Source organism: Rhynchophorus ferrugineus, unplaced genomic scaffold (assembly GCF_030347505.1).
Source record: "Rhynchophorus ferrugineus isolate W39M unplaced genomic scaffold, kcgeb_rfMv2 rfM8, whole genome shotgun sequence".
Lineage (NCBI taxonomy): Eukaryota > Metazoa > Arthropoda > Insecta > Coleoptera > Curculionidae > Rhynchophorus > Rhynchophorus ferrugineus.
Window position 1 is genome coordinate 19,404,800 of NW_027472587.1, and position 18,528 is coordinate 19,423,327.

Here is an 18,528-nt window from a genome sequence, read left to right on the forward strand (position 1 = left end):
ATTATTGTCATATATAGTCAGTAATTTAACTATCAGTCTTTCCGTTCTTAAGAAAACTCAGAAAAATAAACAGCCAACCATAAAAGCTCGACACAATGAGCTATAATAATGCAATTATTTTAATTGCTAGACAGTTAACTTAACCTAGATATCGAAACTTAAACTTATATGCAAATATATCAACAATATATAATCATTAGCTTCCTTATTTCCTATTAAATAAGTTTTATCGAAAAAAGAAAGCATATATTTTTTAAATTTTTATATCAGTAATAATTAAGATTTTGATGGTCTATAGATAATAAAACACAGCCAACTATACTTCATTTAACTTTGTAAATTATATAACCTTAATATGACAATGATTATATAGTTACCTTAACCTAAATATTGATATTTAAACTTATAAACCCCCTTATAACTAACAGTTATTCTATTTTATTTAAATATCCATGTTATATAAAATTATATAGGTACAAGTATTTTAATAATTCAAACCCTTTCAAAGAATTATACACAACCATTACGATTCAATCAAAGCAATCTGATTCGTACAAATAATTCTGTACAAGTTCTGTAACGGTACTGGTGTTACATTACAACAATTACTCATTATAATAATACTCAACTGTACGCCCATCAAAGTACTATTACTATTCGAGGGAGATGCACAGATCTATTTACTGTGCACCACTAAAGCGCTTTCAGATAAAATATTACAAAAAATGACATGAACTAAGGAAATTACTAGCACTTAACCTAAATGACCGAGTGACATCAAATGTCAAAACACTGAGAGACGTCGCTACTTGACTTTCCACCTATTAGTATAATACTTTGTTTTTAATGTTGATTTTATAATGTTATTAACTTTTTATCTAAACAACTGGTTCAAGTACTCCTAGGTGAATAACTTTTAAACAATTTATTTTACTATTGCGCTGACAAATCGCATTACCATAATATCATAAGGTTTCCCCCTAATGACCTTATTAGAATTACATTATAATCGTTTTTATTTCATTTACAACATCATCATCAAGTATGGGTATATCCGAATCGAATTTTTCTTGTATTCGGCTTGGAGAACGGATTAATAACGTAACGATTAACAGAAAAAAACGGTCATTTTTTCGAACGATTATATCCATTGCCTACTTGATTAGACGTACCGTTGTACGTTCTGCATTCATGCATGCTGTCATTTCGGCCGCATTATTTTCAATATCTATCCTCGTCCTTTCTTGGAAGCAGATGCAGCAGAATCGCTAACTATTCGAGCAGTATTTCAATAACAGCATAACAGTAGTTAAATAATAATAACCGATATAGTCTGTTGCTTGACATAAAAGGAATTGTAGGATGTTGACGGAATCAGGATCAATAAAACAATTTTCGGATTATTAAGTCCCAGTGACCTTTGTTATGTTTAGGAGTGGATCATGACGCGAGTCTCTAGATACACGCGCACGCGATTATCTCTACCAGAGATTCCGAAAGTAGGCTTTTCGATTTGGGAGACTCGGCATCTCATTCATCCTTTCCGCGGATTTTGGTTTATTGTTTCCGTAATTAAAAATTAACGCTACCGCAGCCGTTTTAATGATTTTAAATTAAGTAAATAATGAAACCTTTTATGGGCTTGGCAAAGTGATACTTACCTACTTATTTTTTTTATGGTTACATTACAGTATATGGTTTCCAAGGATTCTTAATTTATGCTGTATCAAAATTGATTTTTAATTAGCCGATATACTCTTATCTGTCGTTTCAATCGGCGGATATATTACCAATTATTACAGCCTGCCCGGTGAAATGGCATTAACTGTTGAAAAATCAGATATTGATCAGAGAGCTGAAGAAAACAGTGTGAAAGTTGTGTGCATAATCCCTTTACTAAACAATTTCCTCTTCGGCGACTGTTAACGTAAACAAATCGTTGCGAAACACATCTAGATTGTTGTTTAATTTACTACAGTTAATATCATTTCCTGCTTGCCGCTTGCGAGTCTTAAAAAAAGCCACCGTAAATCATAAAAAATGTATTTCTTATTTCTCTATAATAATGATTAGTTTTTTATTTATATAACAAATAGTTTAACCAATGAAGTTCATCACTACCAAGTGCAGGATGGCATGGGCGAAGATGAAGTCTGCGAATCCCCTTTCAGGACTGATGCCATGGAACTGGTTCTTGTTCTCTGGATTCACTTGTAATCTCAGGCAAACTAAAACAAACATATTGCAGGACTCCTTTCCATTCCAACATTACTTATTCAAGTACCTCCTAAAACAAACGAGCTAACGGTCGATATAAATCCACTCAAGAAAGAATTAAAAGGAAAAGTGCCCACCAGCATACAGTAAACAAACTGGAAGATGCCGGTTAACAATATATAAAACAGGTAGGCATCAATTACTTTCAGTTTTTTCGATGTTTTTGCTGAATACTCGCAATAAAACTTGCTTAAAACCCCTACAGTTTTTGCCATGTTTCTTTAATCTTTATTTTGGCCTCTCGGTGAGAACAAACTGACGTGTCAACTGATAAATGCCGGTACATTAGAAAAAGTGACAATTCTGTCAGTGTATCTATCACCGCCCGATATTACAGAAAGAAGAGAGCCCGTACGTCGAAGATAGAATTACAATTTTATCATTACGTAACATATCATCTCTTTCTATTTTATGGGAGTGCGATATATCTGTCTCGCTTTGCGTATTCGCACTTGTAAAATCTCATTAGGCCAGGGAGCATATTTTCCATTAAGTTTTTCTGAATTTCCACATAATAATCATGCTTTCGAGAGCTGCTGCACTCTCCAGTAAGTACTATGTGGATTATATTATAAAAATAATAAATTGTTATATGGTGAAAAACTTGTAAAGGTTAGAACTGTTTTATGTAACATAGGAGGCTGGGTTAGTGATACTGACGTAGTGATATACTGATTTTACTTTTTTTAAGGCCAGAGCACCAAAACCCTCGTCGCTTTGGCTAGAGCTACTGCCACTTCTGCAGCAAATAATGCTGCTGCCTCTTCTCCTGACACATCAATTGTTAGGCCTGTAAGTTTTGTCCATATATTCAGAAAGTGTCAATACCAATAAACGGTTTTTTCAGGTGAGACAAGAACCAGGCAAAGTCCGCCACGGATTCATTCCTGAAGAATGGTTCCAAGCTTTTTACAATAAAACTGGTGTAACTGGACCGTACACTTTCCTATTCACCCTCTCCACATACTTGGTGAGCAAGGAAGTCTATATTCTGGAGCATGAGTACTACTCAGGTCTTTCTTTGGCGATAATGTGGATTGCCGGTATCAAGATTTTGGGACCAAAACTGGCTAATGTTTTAGATAAACAAGTCGATGTATGTATATTTCATATATTTAATTAGTCCATGAAATTATGGTGTAATCATTCTAGAATATAGAGAAAGAATGGAATGAGGGCCGTGTGCAAGAGAAAGCGTCCCTTGAGGGATCTATTGCTGATGAAGAAAAAGCTCAGTGGAGTTTTGAAGGTATGTTATTTTCTCATAATGTGAATTAGGGAATTATTGGTGCACATTTCAAGGTCAAAATTTCTTGATCGCTGCTAAGCGCGAGAACGTCGCCCTTCAACTTGAAGCTAGCTACAGAGAAAGACTAGCCTTAGCCTACCAAGCCGTCAAGAACCGTCTTGATTACCAACTGGAGAAAGCTAATGCGGAGCGTAGGATTTCCCAGAGAAACTTAGTAGAGTTTGTCGTGGCCAGAGTTAAGGCTTCCATCACCCCAGACCAAGAGAAACAAAACATCAACAAGTGCATCGCCGACTTGGCCCTCTTAGCTAAAGCCTAAGGCACGAATCCATTTATTATAACTTTTTTTAGGCAATCAAAAAGCAGACTCATTTTATTTTTTACATCTACAATGTTCTAGATATTTTTTTTTGTCATTATATCAATGTACGGTTTAAAATGAATCTGAGGAATTTATATCAGAAAAAACGATGAAGGGCATGTAAGTACATTCTAAGTTTATTCTTACACTATACTTTGTTTATTAGATGTGTACTGTTGTACAAAATAAATCGGTTTAAAACAGACCGTGTTGATTTATTCGGTGGGGATCAAAAATATATCTTTTTCTACACAAAGATTTTAATATAATACTGCATATTTTCGTACATTTAACATTTAAATTAATAAATTACAGTACAATGATACAAATTACTTTTCATTCAAACAAGGAGGTACATACAGAATAATATCATTACCATACAATATATATTTTTTGATGATTTCATCTCTTTAAGTACTTTCTTAACACTATGGCACAGCTTATGTTATATAAAGGGTGTCATCGTCGGGGATGTGGAGTGGTAGGAATATTTGAAATTTAGTCAATATTACTACAAAAAAATTTTTCCTTCCGAATGAACACTATATATCAAGATACCGTCGCCTACTTGGACACCTACGTATATTTACAAATCGTTAAAGTTCCACTTAAATATAGCTGAGAATATATTAAAACCCTATCTATGTACAAACTTCATCTTTTATAAGTAACATATAAATTCGTACCGAGTATTCTTCTTGTTTGAGACAATATAAAAAAATAAATATACAACGATCTCGACGGTTGCGTGTGTTTAGGTACAGCGTCGAAATGATATTAACAAAATTAAAAAGTGTACAAAAGAAACTATATACAAAAAGTCTATTATGTTCCTCGTTAGGTATAAAGCAGGAAAACAACCGTCAACAGTCAATAAATTGTTAATACCGTGCCTACGATATAGGTAACAATTTTAAGTACTTCTTTTTTCAAGTAAACGTTGACAGAAAACGAGACTTGTAATAATGTCAATTACAAACAGGTTTCTGTAATATTAGGGTCGGAATAGTTGTCGAAAATTTATAGATGGTGCTGGGAGACTAATTTTACAACATTGAGAACAGTATTAAAAAGGTCAATTTTTTTCTCGCTTAATTAATATTACCATTTTACGGACAGATTGTTTCTTTATGAAGAGTTGACTAAATTAAGGATATGTATGACATAAGTGAGACCAGAGGATTCGCCGTCGACTGCATGTCTAGTTGCATATGTGCTCTTCTTTCCTGGACTTGCACGTTTCGCAAACGACGTCACAGCACCAAACGAACTTGCAATCGCATTTCTCCTCCACGTCCTTGACCCTGGTTTGGTAGCCACGTCCGCAACACAGAAGAGGACACCCGTCTAGCCCCGGACTGGTGACGTTACAGATGCGCCCGCTGGTACCGAGGATGTTTAATCTGAAATCGATGTGATTTTACCATTGGGTACCGGCGTTAGCCGTTTTTCTTACGTCTCGTTCTTCTCGCAGTAATCCGGCGCGGTTTCCAAATACACCAGGTCTGTTCGGTTCGGTTTTTTGAAGCCTGGATTAGCCACCTTAAGTTTTTTTCGTCGTTTCTCCACGTATTTCATGAAATAGGCTCCCTCGTATCTACAACGAATGTTAAAAATTTACAATATTCCTCAAAATTTTGTTTAGCCTGCCATCTCTCGGCCGATTCCAGAACTATCGGTAGATTTTGTTCGTTTTTTATGTCGATAGATGGAAGGACAATGCAAATTTGATTATTTTTTGAATGTAGAATGATTTTACTAAAAGTTTGCCTTTGTTTAAAAAATAACCTGGGTTATTATAAAATCTATATATCTGTATTTGTTATGTTGTACATGTTTATACGCCTATAGACGTGTTATATATTATTTTAAGGTAAACGTTTACAATTAGGTAGAGTTACTGCAGATAGTTGTAAAGTTGTTGGCTGGATAAGAGTATACTGCAGGTTTTCTCTGGAAATCCAAGGGTTTTTTTATAGATTAAATTAGTGCAATTGCGAACAAGTCGTTCTGAAATGGAATTTTTAGTTAATCGCGATAAAAACTTAGTCTCAACATTGACAAAACACCAACAATATTATTTTTACCAGAAGACTGGCAAACAATTTAATGAAGTCGAAGATATTCAATATTTTGAACCAATTTCTATGAAAAACCTTTTTTTTTCAATTTTAAACAACATTATTAAGATTTTTGAATGGAAATCATCGTTTTTTTTTCTGAACGGAATCCATTACCTCTTGTATAGTCCTTCGGAGACCTTCCTCAGGGGTGGAAGGCGTCTCCAACAGATCTGCATGCTACAAGAGCCGGACACACCATGACATTTGCACGTCCGCAACATTCTTGAACGGACTGCCTGTAAAAGAATCCGGATAACGCCAAAAACAAGCTTAAAATCGTCGAAAGACTTACTCTACGACCGGCCTCGTTGTTGTGAAGGTTCATCAAGCCTAGAGCGGTGTTCGGATCTTCCTTGATATCCAGGAAATCCTTGGAGAACCGCTCGCCGTAACGGATATCGTCGGAACAACCGCCCCACTTCCATTTTTGGTTCTTCTTCTGTCTAAAATAAACGTTGTTGATGAAAATTTTGGGACCGGATGATTGTCGAGGGTACTGTACCTGATCTTTTGATCACAATTGCAGTACTCCGAGAGCTCGCCTTTGGTACACGCTCTGGTAACGGCGTAGGCCATGGACGCCGCTGCTATAGCGTTCAAGTAGGCTGCTTCACGGCTCTCTGAAGGAAAATAACAAAATTGTTTTGAATAACCATAACAATTTAACAGGTTAATTGAAAAGTCCCCGGCCTGACACATAGACGGCGCTACTAGCATTAAATCCATTGGTTTTTTAGTTAGATCTAACCCTCAAAAAATCTAACCTCAAAGTCGGATCATTACTTTGTGAATTATAGCAATTTGAGTGAAGCACCTTTTGTTATTACAAAAAAATGGATAAAAAGGAATTTCGAGTGTTGATAAAATATTGCTTTTTGAAGGTAAAAACACGGTTGAACCAAAAAATTGCCTTGATGCCGAGTTTCCGGACACTGCCCCCGGAAAATCAATCATCAATGATTGCTATGCTAAGTTTAGATGTGGTGAAATAAGCACCGAAGACGGTGAACGCAGTGGACGCCAAAAAGAGGTTGTTACCGACGAAAACATTAAAAAATCCACAAAATGATTTTGAATGACCGTATATTGAAATTTAATGAAACAACAGACAGGACACAGAAAGCTCTGTGCAAAGTGGGTGCCGCCCGAGCTCACTTTTGATCAAAAACAACGACGAGTTGATGATTCGGAGCAGTGTTTGAAGATGATCAAGAGTAATAAACCTGAGTTTTTGCATCGATATGTGACAATGGATGAAACATGGCTCTATCATTTCACTCCGAAGATCAATCGACAGTCATCCGAGTGGACCGCACACGATGAACCCTCTCCAAAGCATGGGAAAACGCAACAGTTGGCTGGCAAGGTTATGGCGTCGGTATTTTGGGATGCGCATGGAATAATTTTCATTGACTACCCTGAAAAAGGAAGGACCATCAACAGCTACTATTACATAGCGTTATTGGACCGTTTCAAGGACGAAAATCGCTTCCTAATCTACCGTATTCTCCAGATTTGGCCCCCAGCGACTATTTCCTGTTCTCAAATATCAAAATTATACTCGCTGGGAACAAATTTTCGTCGAATGAAGGGGTGATCGCCGAAACTGAGGCCTATTTTGAAGCAAAGGACAATTCGTATTACAAAAATGGTATCGAAATGTTGGAGGGTCGCTATAATCAGTGTATCACTCTTGAAGGGAATTATGTTGAATACAAAAAACTAATTTTGCCAAAAAAATTTGTTTTACTATGGTAGGCTGGGGACTTTTCAATTGACCTGTTATACAGCCGAACATAGAAACTTCTCCTTTTTCGAAGTCGGTTAATGTGGTCGATTTTCGACCCCTGGGAGATGACATGATATTAATTAAAATCCTTACTTATCGTCGCCACATTGCCGAAGGTATTATTCTTGTCTGGAAACGTTGTACAGTTCCATCGACTGAAACTGAACTGATTCTGACATTCTTCTATGGCCATTTTAGCGCCGTTGCCGATTATCTAAAATCAAAGGTTCTCGTTTTATTTTAGTTTCTAACACGCTATAATTACTTACCGGTAGGATCTTGTCATATTTCGCGCAAAGCTCCCTCTGCTTATCGATGAGGAAGTCCATCTTCATGCATCTGTCTTTGTGTTCGGTGGGGGTCAGATTGAGCATAGTGTTCAGAACGGTGGGAAAGCCCATTTGCCTGGAACAAAGAATCCATGTAGAAAATTGTAGGATTCGAATTGTCATAGACAATTGCTAGAGCCTATATTGAAAAATTGCTAGAGCCTATAGTAACAAATCAATTTCAAGAGTCATTCCTGTGAATCTCAAAGAGTCTCCCGAATAGTTAATGGAGAGAAAACTGTAAAGAAAATAGAAAATATGGTAAACTAAAATGTATAAGAAGTTATAGTCCATTCAAAAATTTTTTGTACCTACGTCATCAAGATGTTTAACGTATTGCCTGCCGCAATTGGTAAATTCGTTTCAGAATCAGACAATATCTTCCTTCTCATTTTATACTAGTGAAAAGGAGACACAATGCTGTCTTGTTAGTTAGTTGTTATATGCAAAATTCTTGAAACCAATAGTGATAAGATGACAAGTTAGATGTACCATCAAGTTAAAATAAATTATACAAACGTCACAAATTTAGGTGACGTATATACAAAATGACTTTGAATAGACTGTATATGTTTATGTCAATAAAGTAGGTTTGAAGGATCTTTTAAAAGTTTAAAGCTATATTGTAAAAAAATCGGTACAATGTATGTTATTCAAAGTATTATCTATCATTAGCTACTTTTCCCCATCGTTCAGGCTATTTACGTCTTACATCTCAACGTTGCCCGGACAGAACGGGACTCATATGTCGGAACCGGTAGTAGTCAGAAGGAGCAAGGTCTGGAGAATATGCGCAGTATTCTGCTTAAACGCGCCAATTATTGCCAGCGATCCCTATTGAGGATTTCCGTAGGTTTTGACAGCTTATAGTACACCACATCAAACTGATCTCAGGAAATTAAAGTTGGAGTCTGGATCGATATATGGCTTTGCCCTTGATGTTGATGCATGACCCGGTGGTCTCCAGGATTTTCTTTGATTTGGATTATCGTAATGGATTTAATTTTCATCAACAGTAACAATACGATGCAACAAACCCATTTTGATTCGAAAACGGTTTTTTTGTGTTACTCCCAATCATTCTGCATATTTTTCTTTGTATTTCACACGGATGATCATCGAGTAATGCCTTCAAATACATTCAAATTTTTTAGTGCTGTCAAAATCACTACTTTTAAAGTCGCAAAATCAGTATTAACCTGTTTAAATCAGTGAAACATCGCATAGCATTCGATTATCTTCTTTGCATCTTTCTTTAATTTGAAATAAAAAGCAAAACTTCTCGTAATTGATATATCTTCTCATATAAAACCTTCTATTCCTTCATATAAATGCATATTAACACGTTTTCTTTTGTACAATGTAACAATATAAAGATATATTTTAAAAATTAGGCCCAAGGTTTATTATTGGTGGAGACTTTAATGTTAAACATACAACTTGGGGTTTACGAGTAATAACACTTGGAAACGGAAATGAATTACTCAAAGCCATTAACCTTACAAATTGTAATTATCACACAGGGCGCCAACCCACTTACTGGCCCACAGACAGTAATAAAGTCCCAGACCTGCTGGATTTCTACATTTCAAAAGGCATCTCATTAAATCAAATTAGTACAGAAAGCTTGTGCGATCTAACATCTGATCACACTCCAGTATTGTTAACACCGGGCGCGACAATCCTAAGAAAAACAAAAAAGCCTAATCTTTCCAACAAATATATTGATGGGGACAAATTCAGATTAATACTGCAGGACCAAATCAGTTTAAAAGTAAAACTTAAAAATATAGTCCATTTTGAGCAACAAACCAAACATATAACTGAACAAATTCGGTCAGCTGCAAAAGATGCTACCGCAATAGCAAGAGAAATCAGAATATGAAGTAATTTACTCCCTCGAAATTAGAGAAATGACAAAAGAATGGCGAAAAGCTAGAAGAGCAAGGCACAGAATCAGAAATGCTGCAGACAAAACTACTTTTAATAGAACTAGTAATCAGACGAATCAAAAGATTAAAGTATATTAACAGAGTTGCTTTCAAAAATATATAAGTGTATTAAACCCAAAAAGCAACTCGAAGATTTAAAAGCACAAGTATTCAAGTACCACCAATTAAAAATGATCGAAATGAATGGGTTTGACGCAATGATGAAAATCAACGTTTATTAACCCGATTTAGATCTAAATCTAATTTCTCCACTGGAAGTTGCCACTGAAATTGATAACCTCAATCCCAAAAAGGCAGCTGGAACAGATGCCACTTTACCTGAATTATTGAAAGAACTGCCACGAAAAGCAATCATCATGTTGACATATATATTTAATGCCTGTTTAAGACTGAAGCATTTTACACGAATCTTACAGGCCTATTTCGCAACTACCTGCAATATCAAAGCTATTTGAGAAACTGATATTTAAACGTGTTAAACATTTGGTAAAAATACCAGATTTCCAGTTTGGTTTTCGAAATCACCACTCAACAATCGATCAAGCGCACAGTTACGGCTATTGAAAAAGCGTTTGAGGAAAGGAAATACTGCACTGCAATATTCCTGGATGTCTCACAAGCTTTTGATCGAGTTTGGTATTTGGGATTAATCTGTAAGATGAGCAAATTGTTACCGCGTAACTATTGTCAATTGCTGGAGTCATATCCTTTCGGAAGAAAATTTAGAGTATCGCAGGAAATGGCGTTCTCGACATTTAAAACTATTTCGGCTGGAGTTCCATAAGGTAGCGTCTTAGGACCTCTCCTGTATCTGCTCTACACTGCTGACATCTCAACAACAAAGGACCAACATTACTTGGAACCTTTGCTGACAATTACTATGGCAAACGACATGTCTCTGCCTAGGGCAGTAGAAAAAGTACACGTGGCAGTCAACAAGATCTATAAATGGACGAAAGATTGGAAAATTAATAGCAACTTAATAACTTAAAAACTTCTCGTAAATGCGATTTACTCGGTACAAATTCGGATATTTTCGATTGAGTACTTCTAAAATATTTAAACATTTAAAACATTTTATTCCTTCATTTAAATGCCTATTAACAGGCCTTAGTATGGCCGCTAGTATCTCCAATAGTGCTGTGAAGAAAAACTTATTATAACCGCAGTAAATTAACGCGTTTTAGATCTAGGGCGTCACCCTATCAATGATCTCGATCATTGCAATTAACTGAAAAGCGAAAGAAGCCGCTGTTTCTCGAGCTTTTTTGGTTGAGATTTCTCTCGACGAAATCGCTTGGATTTGACCGAGTTGAGACAAAACTGTTAGAAAATGCGAGGTCTCAATATAAACGGTTATAGAACAATCAAGTTAAACTGTTGATACATTTTGATATTGTATTTTCGACATTCATTTCCTTCTTTGCTTCATTAAACACTCTTAGAGACTGACGGTGATGCTGCTGCATCATATCTCAGTTTTTGTTTTTGATATCAACTATTAAAAATGGTGACATTGATTGTCAATGACAAAAAACCGCTCAGAGGACCGAACATGCTCGAAAATGAGAGCTCAAACCCTCAACTTCCAGACGGTATGGAAGTTGGTGAATCAACTGTTGAAATGTCTTCAGAAATATCCAAATGAAGAAGGGAAAATTGATACAAAACGGCATACTATGACTGGCAACGAAAAGTAGATTTACTACGACAATTATAGTGACTGTTACTGCAGATGCATACCGACGTCAATGAAATAAAATTAACGACGTATTGTTGTCAATAGCGAGTAACAGATACCAAGGCATCTTATTATATGATAACATTCGATCACATGTTGCATTGGAGATGAAAAATTTACAAAAAAAAACAACTTAAGTCTTAAGAAAATTTATTCTATTTATATTATACTAGCGACCCGCCCCGGCTTCGCACGGGTGCAATGCTGATACTAAATTAAATACACTACAGAAAAAATATGAACGTTGTATATAAAAACATAGCGGCCCGCTCCGACTTTGCACGGGCATAAAATATATATGCCTATGTCACTCAATGAAAACATGATTAAAATCGATCCAGTATTTTTGGTTCATTCATTACTGCCCTTGGCCTGCACGCATTAAATTTGGAGTAAAACAATTCTTTTTCCCCTCTACTTACTATGAAGATTTCCTGCTATCTTTGGAATATCTAAATTCATACAATTTTTATTACATTACACATTTTTAAACGCAAATTTTAAATTTGTAATATCTCCGAAAATATTTGTTTAATTTACATGCTGTAAGGAACCATATTGATCTATATTAATTGCACACTGTATTTAAGGTACTTAATTCGATAAGGATTAATGCCGTATTGCTTAAAATAGCTTCGTAAATAAGCCATTTTCTCACGTAAAAAGTAAACAATAAAAATGGTTAATGTGGGTTATCCCTAAAAGATAAACATATACCATCGCGGACTTTTTTGTAGACCTTTTTATGGTGTACAATACTGTAGTACAATAATTTGATCTAACTCGTAGGGTTAGGCAGCGTTTTTGCTAATTGCTAAATAAGCCTAAAAAAATAGGTTAATTTACGACATCACGTTAGAAACCTCTAAAATTAGCAATGTTGCCTTAGTATATTATGCATGTATTATACATATAAACCTTCCTCTTGAATCACTCTATCTATTGAAAAAAACCGCATCAAAATCCGTTGCGTAGTTTTAAAGATTTAAGCGCACATAGGGATATAGGGACAGAAAAGGCGACTTTGTTTTATACTATGTAGTGATACTCCAAGTGCATGTAACATTTGCAAGAACTGGCAACGTTACAAATTCAAATCCTTGTGCGTATGTTATGGCGGGAAAAAAATGTTGAGGGTGATGAAACATGTCCTTTTAAAATGAAGAAATTATTAAAATGCATATAAGCACCTAGTATGTTTATTCTAGTACTTATTACGAAATGGTGAAGGATCCTATATTTGTTATTGGTTACAATATTTTGCGTTAAACTAGTTATAGGAAATAAATGACCAGTTGCTGTTAGGATAATTAAACAGTAATAATATATCATATAAATTCGTTAGCTAATATGATAAAAAAAAATAAAAAAGCTCATAGAATTGTATTCTGAGCAAATGGCGAAGGCGAATATAAAAAATATTTAAAAATCGCGAGAAACAGTCGTCGGGCCACGGCTCCTCCGCCTAAACGACGAAATAATGGAGGGTAGACAATGGAGAGGCCGCCAATGGGGCCACTATGGGTCCCCCCGTTTCAATTGGCCATCGTGAACCAATCCCTTCACTAATTAGCTGATGGAGACCGGCGGACACACACACGCACAATAGCCGCGCTCGATCACGACGAAGAATCGGGGCGGCATAGCCGAGGGGATGGGAGGGGCGGCTTCTCCGATAACGACGACGAAGGCAGCCAGGTGTCTCGGGTGGGGGAGGAGCTGCTCGCCGTTCTGTTCCGGCTAATTTGTAGTTGGTCTTTAACGGGCTTTGTCTCGAACCCCCGCGACTCGCGTTGCCTCCCCCTACCTCCTCTCGACCACCGCCCCCGCCGCCCCTTCGCCGCTCGGTCTTTGTGCGCCCGATCACAAATGACGAAAAATCGACGGGCCGCTTGACAAGTGCGTTGCATCTGGTCTGTTTTTCAGGCGTATGATTCTCAATCCCCGTTTCCGTCGAGTGGAGTGCGATTGAGGGTTTCTTTTTGATCATCAGGTCGCGAGACGGAGAATAGGATAACGTTTCTTTATAATGTTACCCTCCATCATTTCCGAAAACAATTAAATTTCGCTAAAAATTGTAGAAAATTTGACTGATAAAAATAGGAAAAAAAATTGGCAACGTTTTATGAAATATATGTTACAATTAGATTGATTTGTTCAAATAACCTCAATGATAAAAAATTTTTAGTTTAGTTAAATCATTAAAAAACAATGAAAATAAACATTAAGTTGTAAAAAACAAATAATATAATTGTTACAAGTAAATATTCTTAATCAATCATCAATAAAGATATAACATATGATAGAAATTCTAAATCCTTGAATAATAGTATAGCAGGGAACAATAGGAAAACCATTAAATTTGGCAACGTGTAAATATTCTAACGAATACTCGTATAAACAAAACAGATCTGTTTAAATTACTCTAATAACAAAAAAAAACCTTTTAGAAATTTAAAATAATAATTATAAAGCACAAAAATATACATTATATTATAAAATAAATAACATATTATTAAGTAAATATTCCTAACCAATCATCAAACGTACAGTAAATGAATGAAGTTCTAGAATCTTGAAAAATGGAGAAAAAAAATTAAATTTAATGTAGTGTCCTGTAGTGAGGTGCATTTAACACAAAACAGCAATGTTAACACATAAAGATTAATACACCTAAGGCCGATGGGTCCTCCGAGATCTGTATCTAGATTTAAGTTTGACATACAACAAAAGTCTAATCTAAATAAAATAATTGAACAAAAATGTTATCAAATATAATTTATTTTAACATTATAGTGCATCTAAAAACTACAGTTAATTATACAGCCACAATAGTTTATAGGTTAGAGTTATAACCTCTTATCACTACTGTTTTCAAGCATTTTGCATACACCTGACAACCGGACGACTTTGACAGGCTCGTTCTTTTACGTGTTCGATCTAATCAGACAGCATAGTGTCTCTTTTTAACTAGAATAAAATGAGGAAAATATTGTCTGGCTCTAAAACGAATTTACAAATTGTGGCAGACAATACATTAAACATCTGTAATGACGTATGTACAAAAAAACTTTGAATAGCCTATACTAGCATTATTAAACAACACAATCCTTTTTCTTAAGCCCCATACACGAAAGATGGTCCCCGAATACGAATTATCGTTATTTACGGCAGCCCGCAGTAAAAATACCGAGTAGATCTTTCGTCGGGCTTTCCGTGTACGCCTCGCTGCTGACTCCCCATAAACCCTGGGCCCATAAAAAACCAGATATAGATATCTGTCGGTTTATTGCGAACGATAATTAAGGTGGAATGCCGGAGATGATCGCGGGCCGAGGCGAAAAATCCTGACCACCCAGCTCACACGTCGCGACATGTACCTTGGTATTAATGGGGCCAGCTGAAGACGATGAAGAAATGGCTTTAATGAACGCTGGGGACCACCTCCCGATGGGATGACCGGAAAGGTCGGTCTTCGCCGTAATTCGTCGTTGTTCGGTGGAACATTTTCCTGCGGGAAAATCGGCACTGAACGCGGCCTTCGTCGAGGTAAACCTTAGGAATTCCTGAGTTATACAGGGGTTGACAAAAAGATGACTTATTATTGGGTGAATGGCCTTGTTCATAAACTATAGAAAATGCTACCAAAAGAACACACCAAACTATTAAAATCATACATTACAACCAGAATGTTTAGAGTCAAGCAAGAAGAAGCTTACTCTACAATAAAAGAAGCTAAAGCAGGTGTACCACAAGGAAGTGTACTGGGACCAATGCTTTATCTACTTTACACTTGTGATATACCACAAATGGAAAATATCACGATGGCTACATTTGCTGATGATACTGCGATTATTGCAGTTGGAGACAATAGTGAAGAAGCCTCACGAAAATTACAACAGGCAAGTGACAATATAAATAATTGGACACAAGCTTGGAAAATAAGAATTAATGAAAGTACATGTGTACATCTGTACATGTGTAGTTCACCTATAAACAGACCGTGCAAGCTCCAATAACATTAAATAACACTATCATTCCATATAGCAACAACGCTAAATATCTCGGAATGAATCTCGATGCAAAACTTCGCTGGAAGGAACATATAAGGAAGAAAAGAAAAGAAGAACTGGAATTGAAATATAGGAAAATGTACTGGCTAATTGGAAGAAAATCACAATTATCAGTACATAATAAATTGCTATTATATAAGCAAATATTGAAATCTATATGGACATACGGAGTTCAATTATGGGGATGTTCTGCAAAGAGTAACATTAATAAAATACAAATTTTTCAGAACAAAGTCCTGAGAGGTATTGTGGGGGCACCCAAATACCCAAGAATCAAACGATCTGATCTTGTGTAGTGTTGTGTAGTGAGGTGCATATATTAAAAAAAATCAGCAGTGACATGTATAAACATTTCACCAGAGACTGAGTTAGGGCCGATGGGCCCTCCTAGTTATATTCCCAAATTAAAAGGAAATTAACCTACTAGCTTCATGCTTCTGATTTTCTGCGTGTTGTCCGGCAACTGTATTGCTTCCGCGTTGCTGTAATTTAGCAACCTTATTTCACGTTTTAAGGGAAAATCTTGGATCACTTCGTGTATCCATTTGATTTCGAGGTCATCGTGGAGCTCTTCGTTGGTTACATAACGATAAGCATTGGTAATTAATCGTAGAACTTTCTTTTGGATGCGTTGGACTACTAGTTGGTTTGATGTTTTGGTGCGACCCCATATTTACACACCATAGGTCCAAATTGGCTTTATGACTGACTGATAAACCAATCTCTTTGATTTTAGGTCAACTTGAGAGTATCTTTCGACTAACCAGTATAGTTGTTTGATTTTGAGCCTAATCTGCTCTGCTTTTTGTTTTTTCTAATTAGATGTATTTCGTTATATAAATAAATGTATTTGTATTCGAATTACTTTTTAAAAATGTAATTTGTATTTCAAATACCTGACGCTGAAGTATTTTGTAGTTAATATTTCAAACACTTAATTTTTCTATACAAACTGTGAAGGTTTTACTTGAGCTTTTATTATACATATTCATATATTTGAATTCTCGCATGAAAGGGCATTTTCAACCCTTAAGCCTATTTCGCCGGGAGTTCCACAGGGTAGTATCTTGGGACCACTCTTATATCTGCTCTATAATGCTGATAGTCCAACAATAACAGAAACATTTAGAACATTTACCGATGACACAGTTATAATGACAAAAGATATATCTCTGTTTAAGGCTGTAGAAAAAGTACAAGTAGCTGTCAAAAAGATCTACAAGTGGAATAGAGACTGGAATATACAGCTTAATAGCTCCAAATTTGTCCATGTTAATTTTGCATGGCGGCGAAATGACAGAAACCTAATTATATCACTTGACGGATTCCTTGAGCGTTATTTTACGTGGAACCTTTAAAAAAACAATAGTACTCATCACCCTCATCAGGATTATGAGCTACTTAAATCATACCTCAATCGCGTTCGTCATTTTACTGTAAAACAAGGCGATGAACGCACCGAATTACATGCAAAATATTCAGGAGTTCCGCAAGGTAGTGTATTGGGTCCAGTACCATATATTCTGTACACAGCAGACCTACAACAAAAATGATCACTGTGGCAACATACGCAGACGACACGGCAGTCTTAGCCTCTCATGAAGATCCTGTCATTGCATCATTTAATCTACAAACACACAAAAATCAAGTACAAATGTGGCTCAAAAGATAATGTATAAAAGCCAACGAATCAAAATCCAGTCGTATAAATTTTACACTCTATATAAATAATTGTTAACTCTCGCAAGCCGAGGATAGTAAATATATTGGTATGCACCTAGATCGACGTCAAACTTGGAAGAAGTATATACTTTCCAAACGGAAACTTGGACTTAAACTCTATCAAATATATTGGCTTATCGGGCACAAATCCAAGTTGTCATCAGATAACAAGATGTTACTGTATAAATCTATACTCAAGCCTACTTGATCGTATGGTTTCCAAATATGGGGAAACGCTAGCAAGTCTGATATATCCATCATACAATGGTTTCAAAATAAGGTGTTGCATGCCATTGTTGATGCTCCGTACTATATTTCAAATGAAGTGATACAATGCGATGTTCCTCTAGAACCAATAACGAGCATAATTCAACGTGTTTGTGTGAAATACTTCGAAAGAGTGTCAGTGCATCCCAATGTACTCGCTAATCAGCTAAATATGCGAAGTGACAGTGAAGTGCGTAAACTAAAACGTCTAACCATCCGATCTGATTATTGGACATATATAGAGTTTAGAATAAGAATAATTAATTGAAATAGTATTTTATACAGACCACTTAATGAAGTATTTTCTACATGCCATGTATTATATACTTATTGCCCTCTGGACAGTTTGTGGAATTACTAAAAGTAATAAAAAAAGTAGTGGTCTCTTTATAATATTTATATGAATACATATTAATGAATATAAGATTTGTGATTGCTCTTAGGCAGAGTGCAAAATCCGACAAGGAAAATAATCCTAGTCGCGCCAGTAACCGGGCTGGGTAAGACCAGATGTCTTCTGGGATGATTTCTAAGTTGGTCACTAGCCAGTCGGTAGGCTTAACGTCGAGTACGGTGATTCGGAGGCCACGTTAATCAGTAGGTCCAGTCAAGATAAACCCTGGTGGGTTGAAAAGATGAATAAAA

General features: G+C 36.0%; 3 protein-coding genes across 4 annotated transcripts in view; 1 reads left to right on the forward strand and 2 right to left on the reverse strand.

The window, feature by feature from the left end:
* Positions 1 to 2,027: 2,027 nt before the first annotated feature.
* Dad1 (dolichyl-diphosphooligosaccharide--protein glycosyltransferase subunit) lies at positions 2,028 to 2,561 on the reverse strand. The gene is made up of 2 exons (XM_076412719.1): positions 2,285 to 2,561; positions 2,028 to 2,228 (listed from the first exon to the last, which is right to left on the reverse strand). Exons 1-2 carry the CDS (start codon positions 2,490 to 2,492, stop codon positions 2,098 to 2,100), a joined length of 339 nt encoding a protein of 112 aa, XP_076268834.1. The 5' UTR covers positions 2,493 to 2,561; the 3' UTR covers positions 2,028 to 2,097.
* Positions 2,562 to 2,665: 104 nt separating this feature from the next.
* ATPsynB (ATP synthase subunit b, mitochondrial) lies at positions 2,666 to 4,092 on the forward strand. Its single transcript, XM_076412713.1, has 5 exons — positions 2,666 to 2,825; positions 2,969 to 3,069; positions 3,125 to 3,373; positions 3,430 to 3,526; positions 3,580 to 4,092. Exons 1-5 carry the CDS (start codon positions 2,798 to 2,800, stop codon positions 3,843 to 3,845), a joined length of 741 nt encoding a protein of 246 aa, XP_076268828.1. The 5' UTR covers positions 2,666 to 2,797; the 3' UTR covers positions 3,846 to 4,092.
* Positions 4,093 to 4,129: 37 nt separating this feature from the next.
* The window catches only part of LOC143201575 (protein Wnt-4), a 112,733-nt gene continuing 98,334 nt past the window's right edge, over positions 4,130 to 18,528 (reverse strand). For both annotated transcript variants that reach the window (XM_076412709.1, XM_076412710.1), the window contains exons 2-8: positions 8,069 to 8,204; positions 7,893 to 8,013; positions 6,513 to 6,630; positions 6,303 to 6,453; positions 6,125 to 6,246; positions 5,344 to 5,484; positions 4,130 to 5,290 (exon numbers count right to left, since the gene is read on the reverse strand). In XM_076412709.1, coding sequence (XP_076268824.1) covers positions 5,089 to 5,290; positions 5,344 to 5,484; positions 6,125 to 6,246; positions 6,303 to 6,453; positions 6,513 to 6,630; positions 7,893 to 8,013; positions 8,069 to 8,204 — 991 coding nt within the window. In that variant the 3' untranslated portion in view covers positions 4,130 to 5,088. The remainder of the gene's footprint in view (positions 5,291 to 5,343; positions 5,485 to 6,124; positions 6,247 to 6,302; positions 6,454 to 6,512; positions 6,631 to 7,892; positions 8,014 to 8,068; positions 8,205 to 18,528) is intronic.

What these genes read in the sequence shown, in the direction of transcription:
- Dad1 (XM_076412719.1), bottom strand. Translation starts at nt 2,492, where the DNA reads ATGGCAAAAACTGTAGGGGTTTTAAGCAAGTTTTATTGCGAGTATTCA. An exon ending in TAGCTCGTTTGTTTTAGGAG is followed by an intron (nt 2,229 to 2,284) that starts GTACTTGAATAA and finishes TGTTTGTTTTAG; the next exon opens with TTTGCCTGAGATTACAAGTG.
- ATPsynB (XM_076412713.1), top strand. Translation starts at nt 2,798, where the DNA reads ATGCTTTCGAGAGCTGCTGCACTCTCCA. An exon ending in GAGAGCTGCTGCACTCTCCA is followed by an intron (nt 2,826 to 2,968) that starts GTAAGTACTATG and finishes ACTTTTTTTAAG; the next exon opens with GCCAGAGCACCAAAACCCTC. An exon ending in AGCTCAGTGGAGTTTTGAAG is followed by an intron (nt 3,527 to 3,579) that starts GTATGTTATTTT and finishes GCACATTTCAAG; the next exon opens with GTCAAAATTTCTTGATCGCT.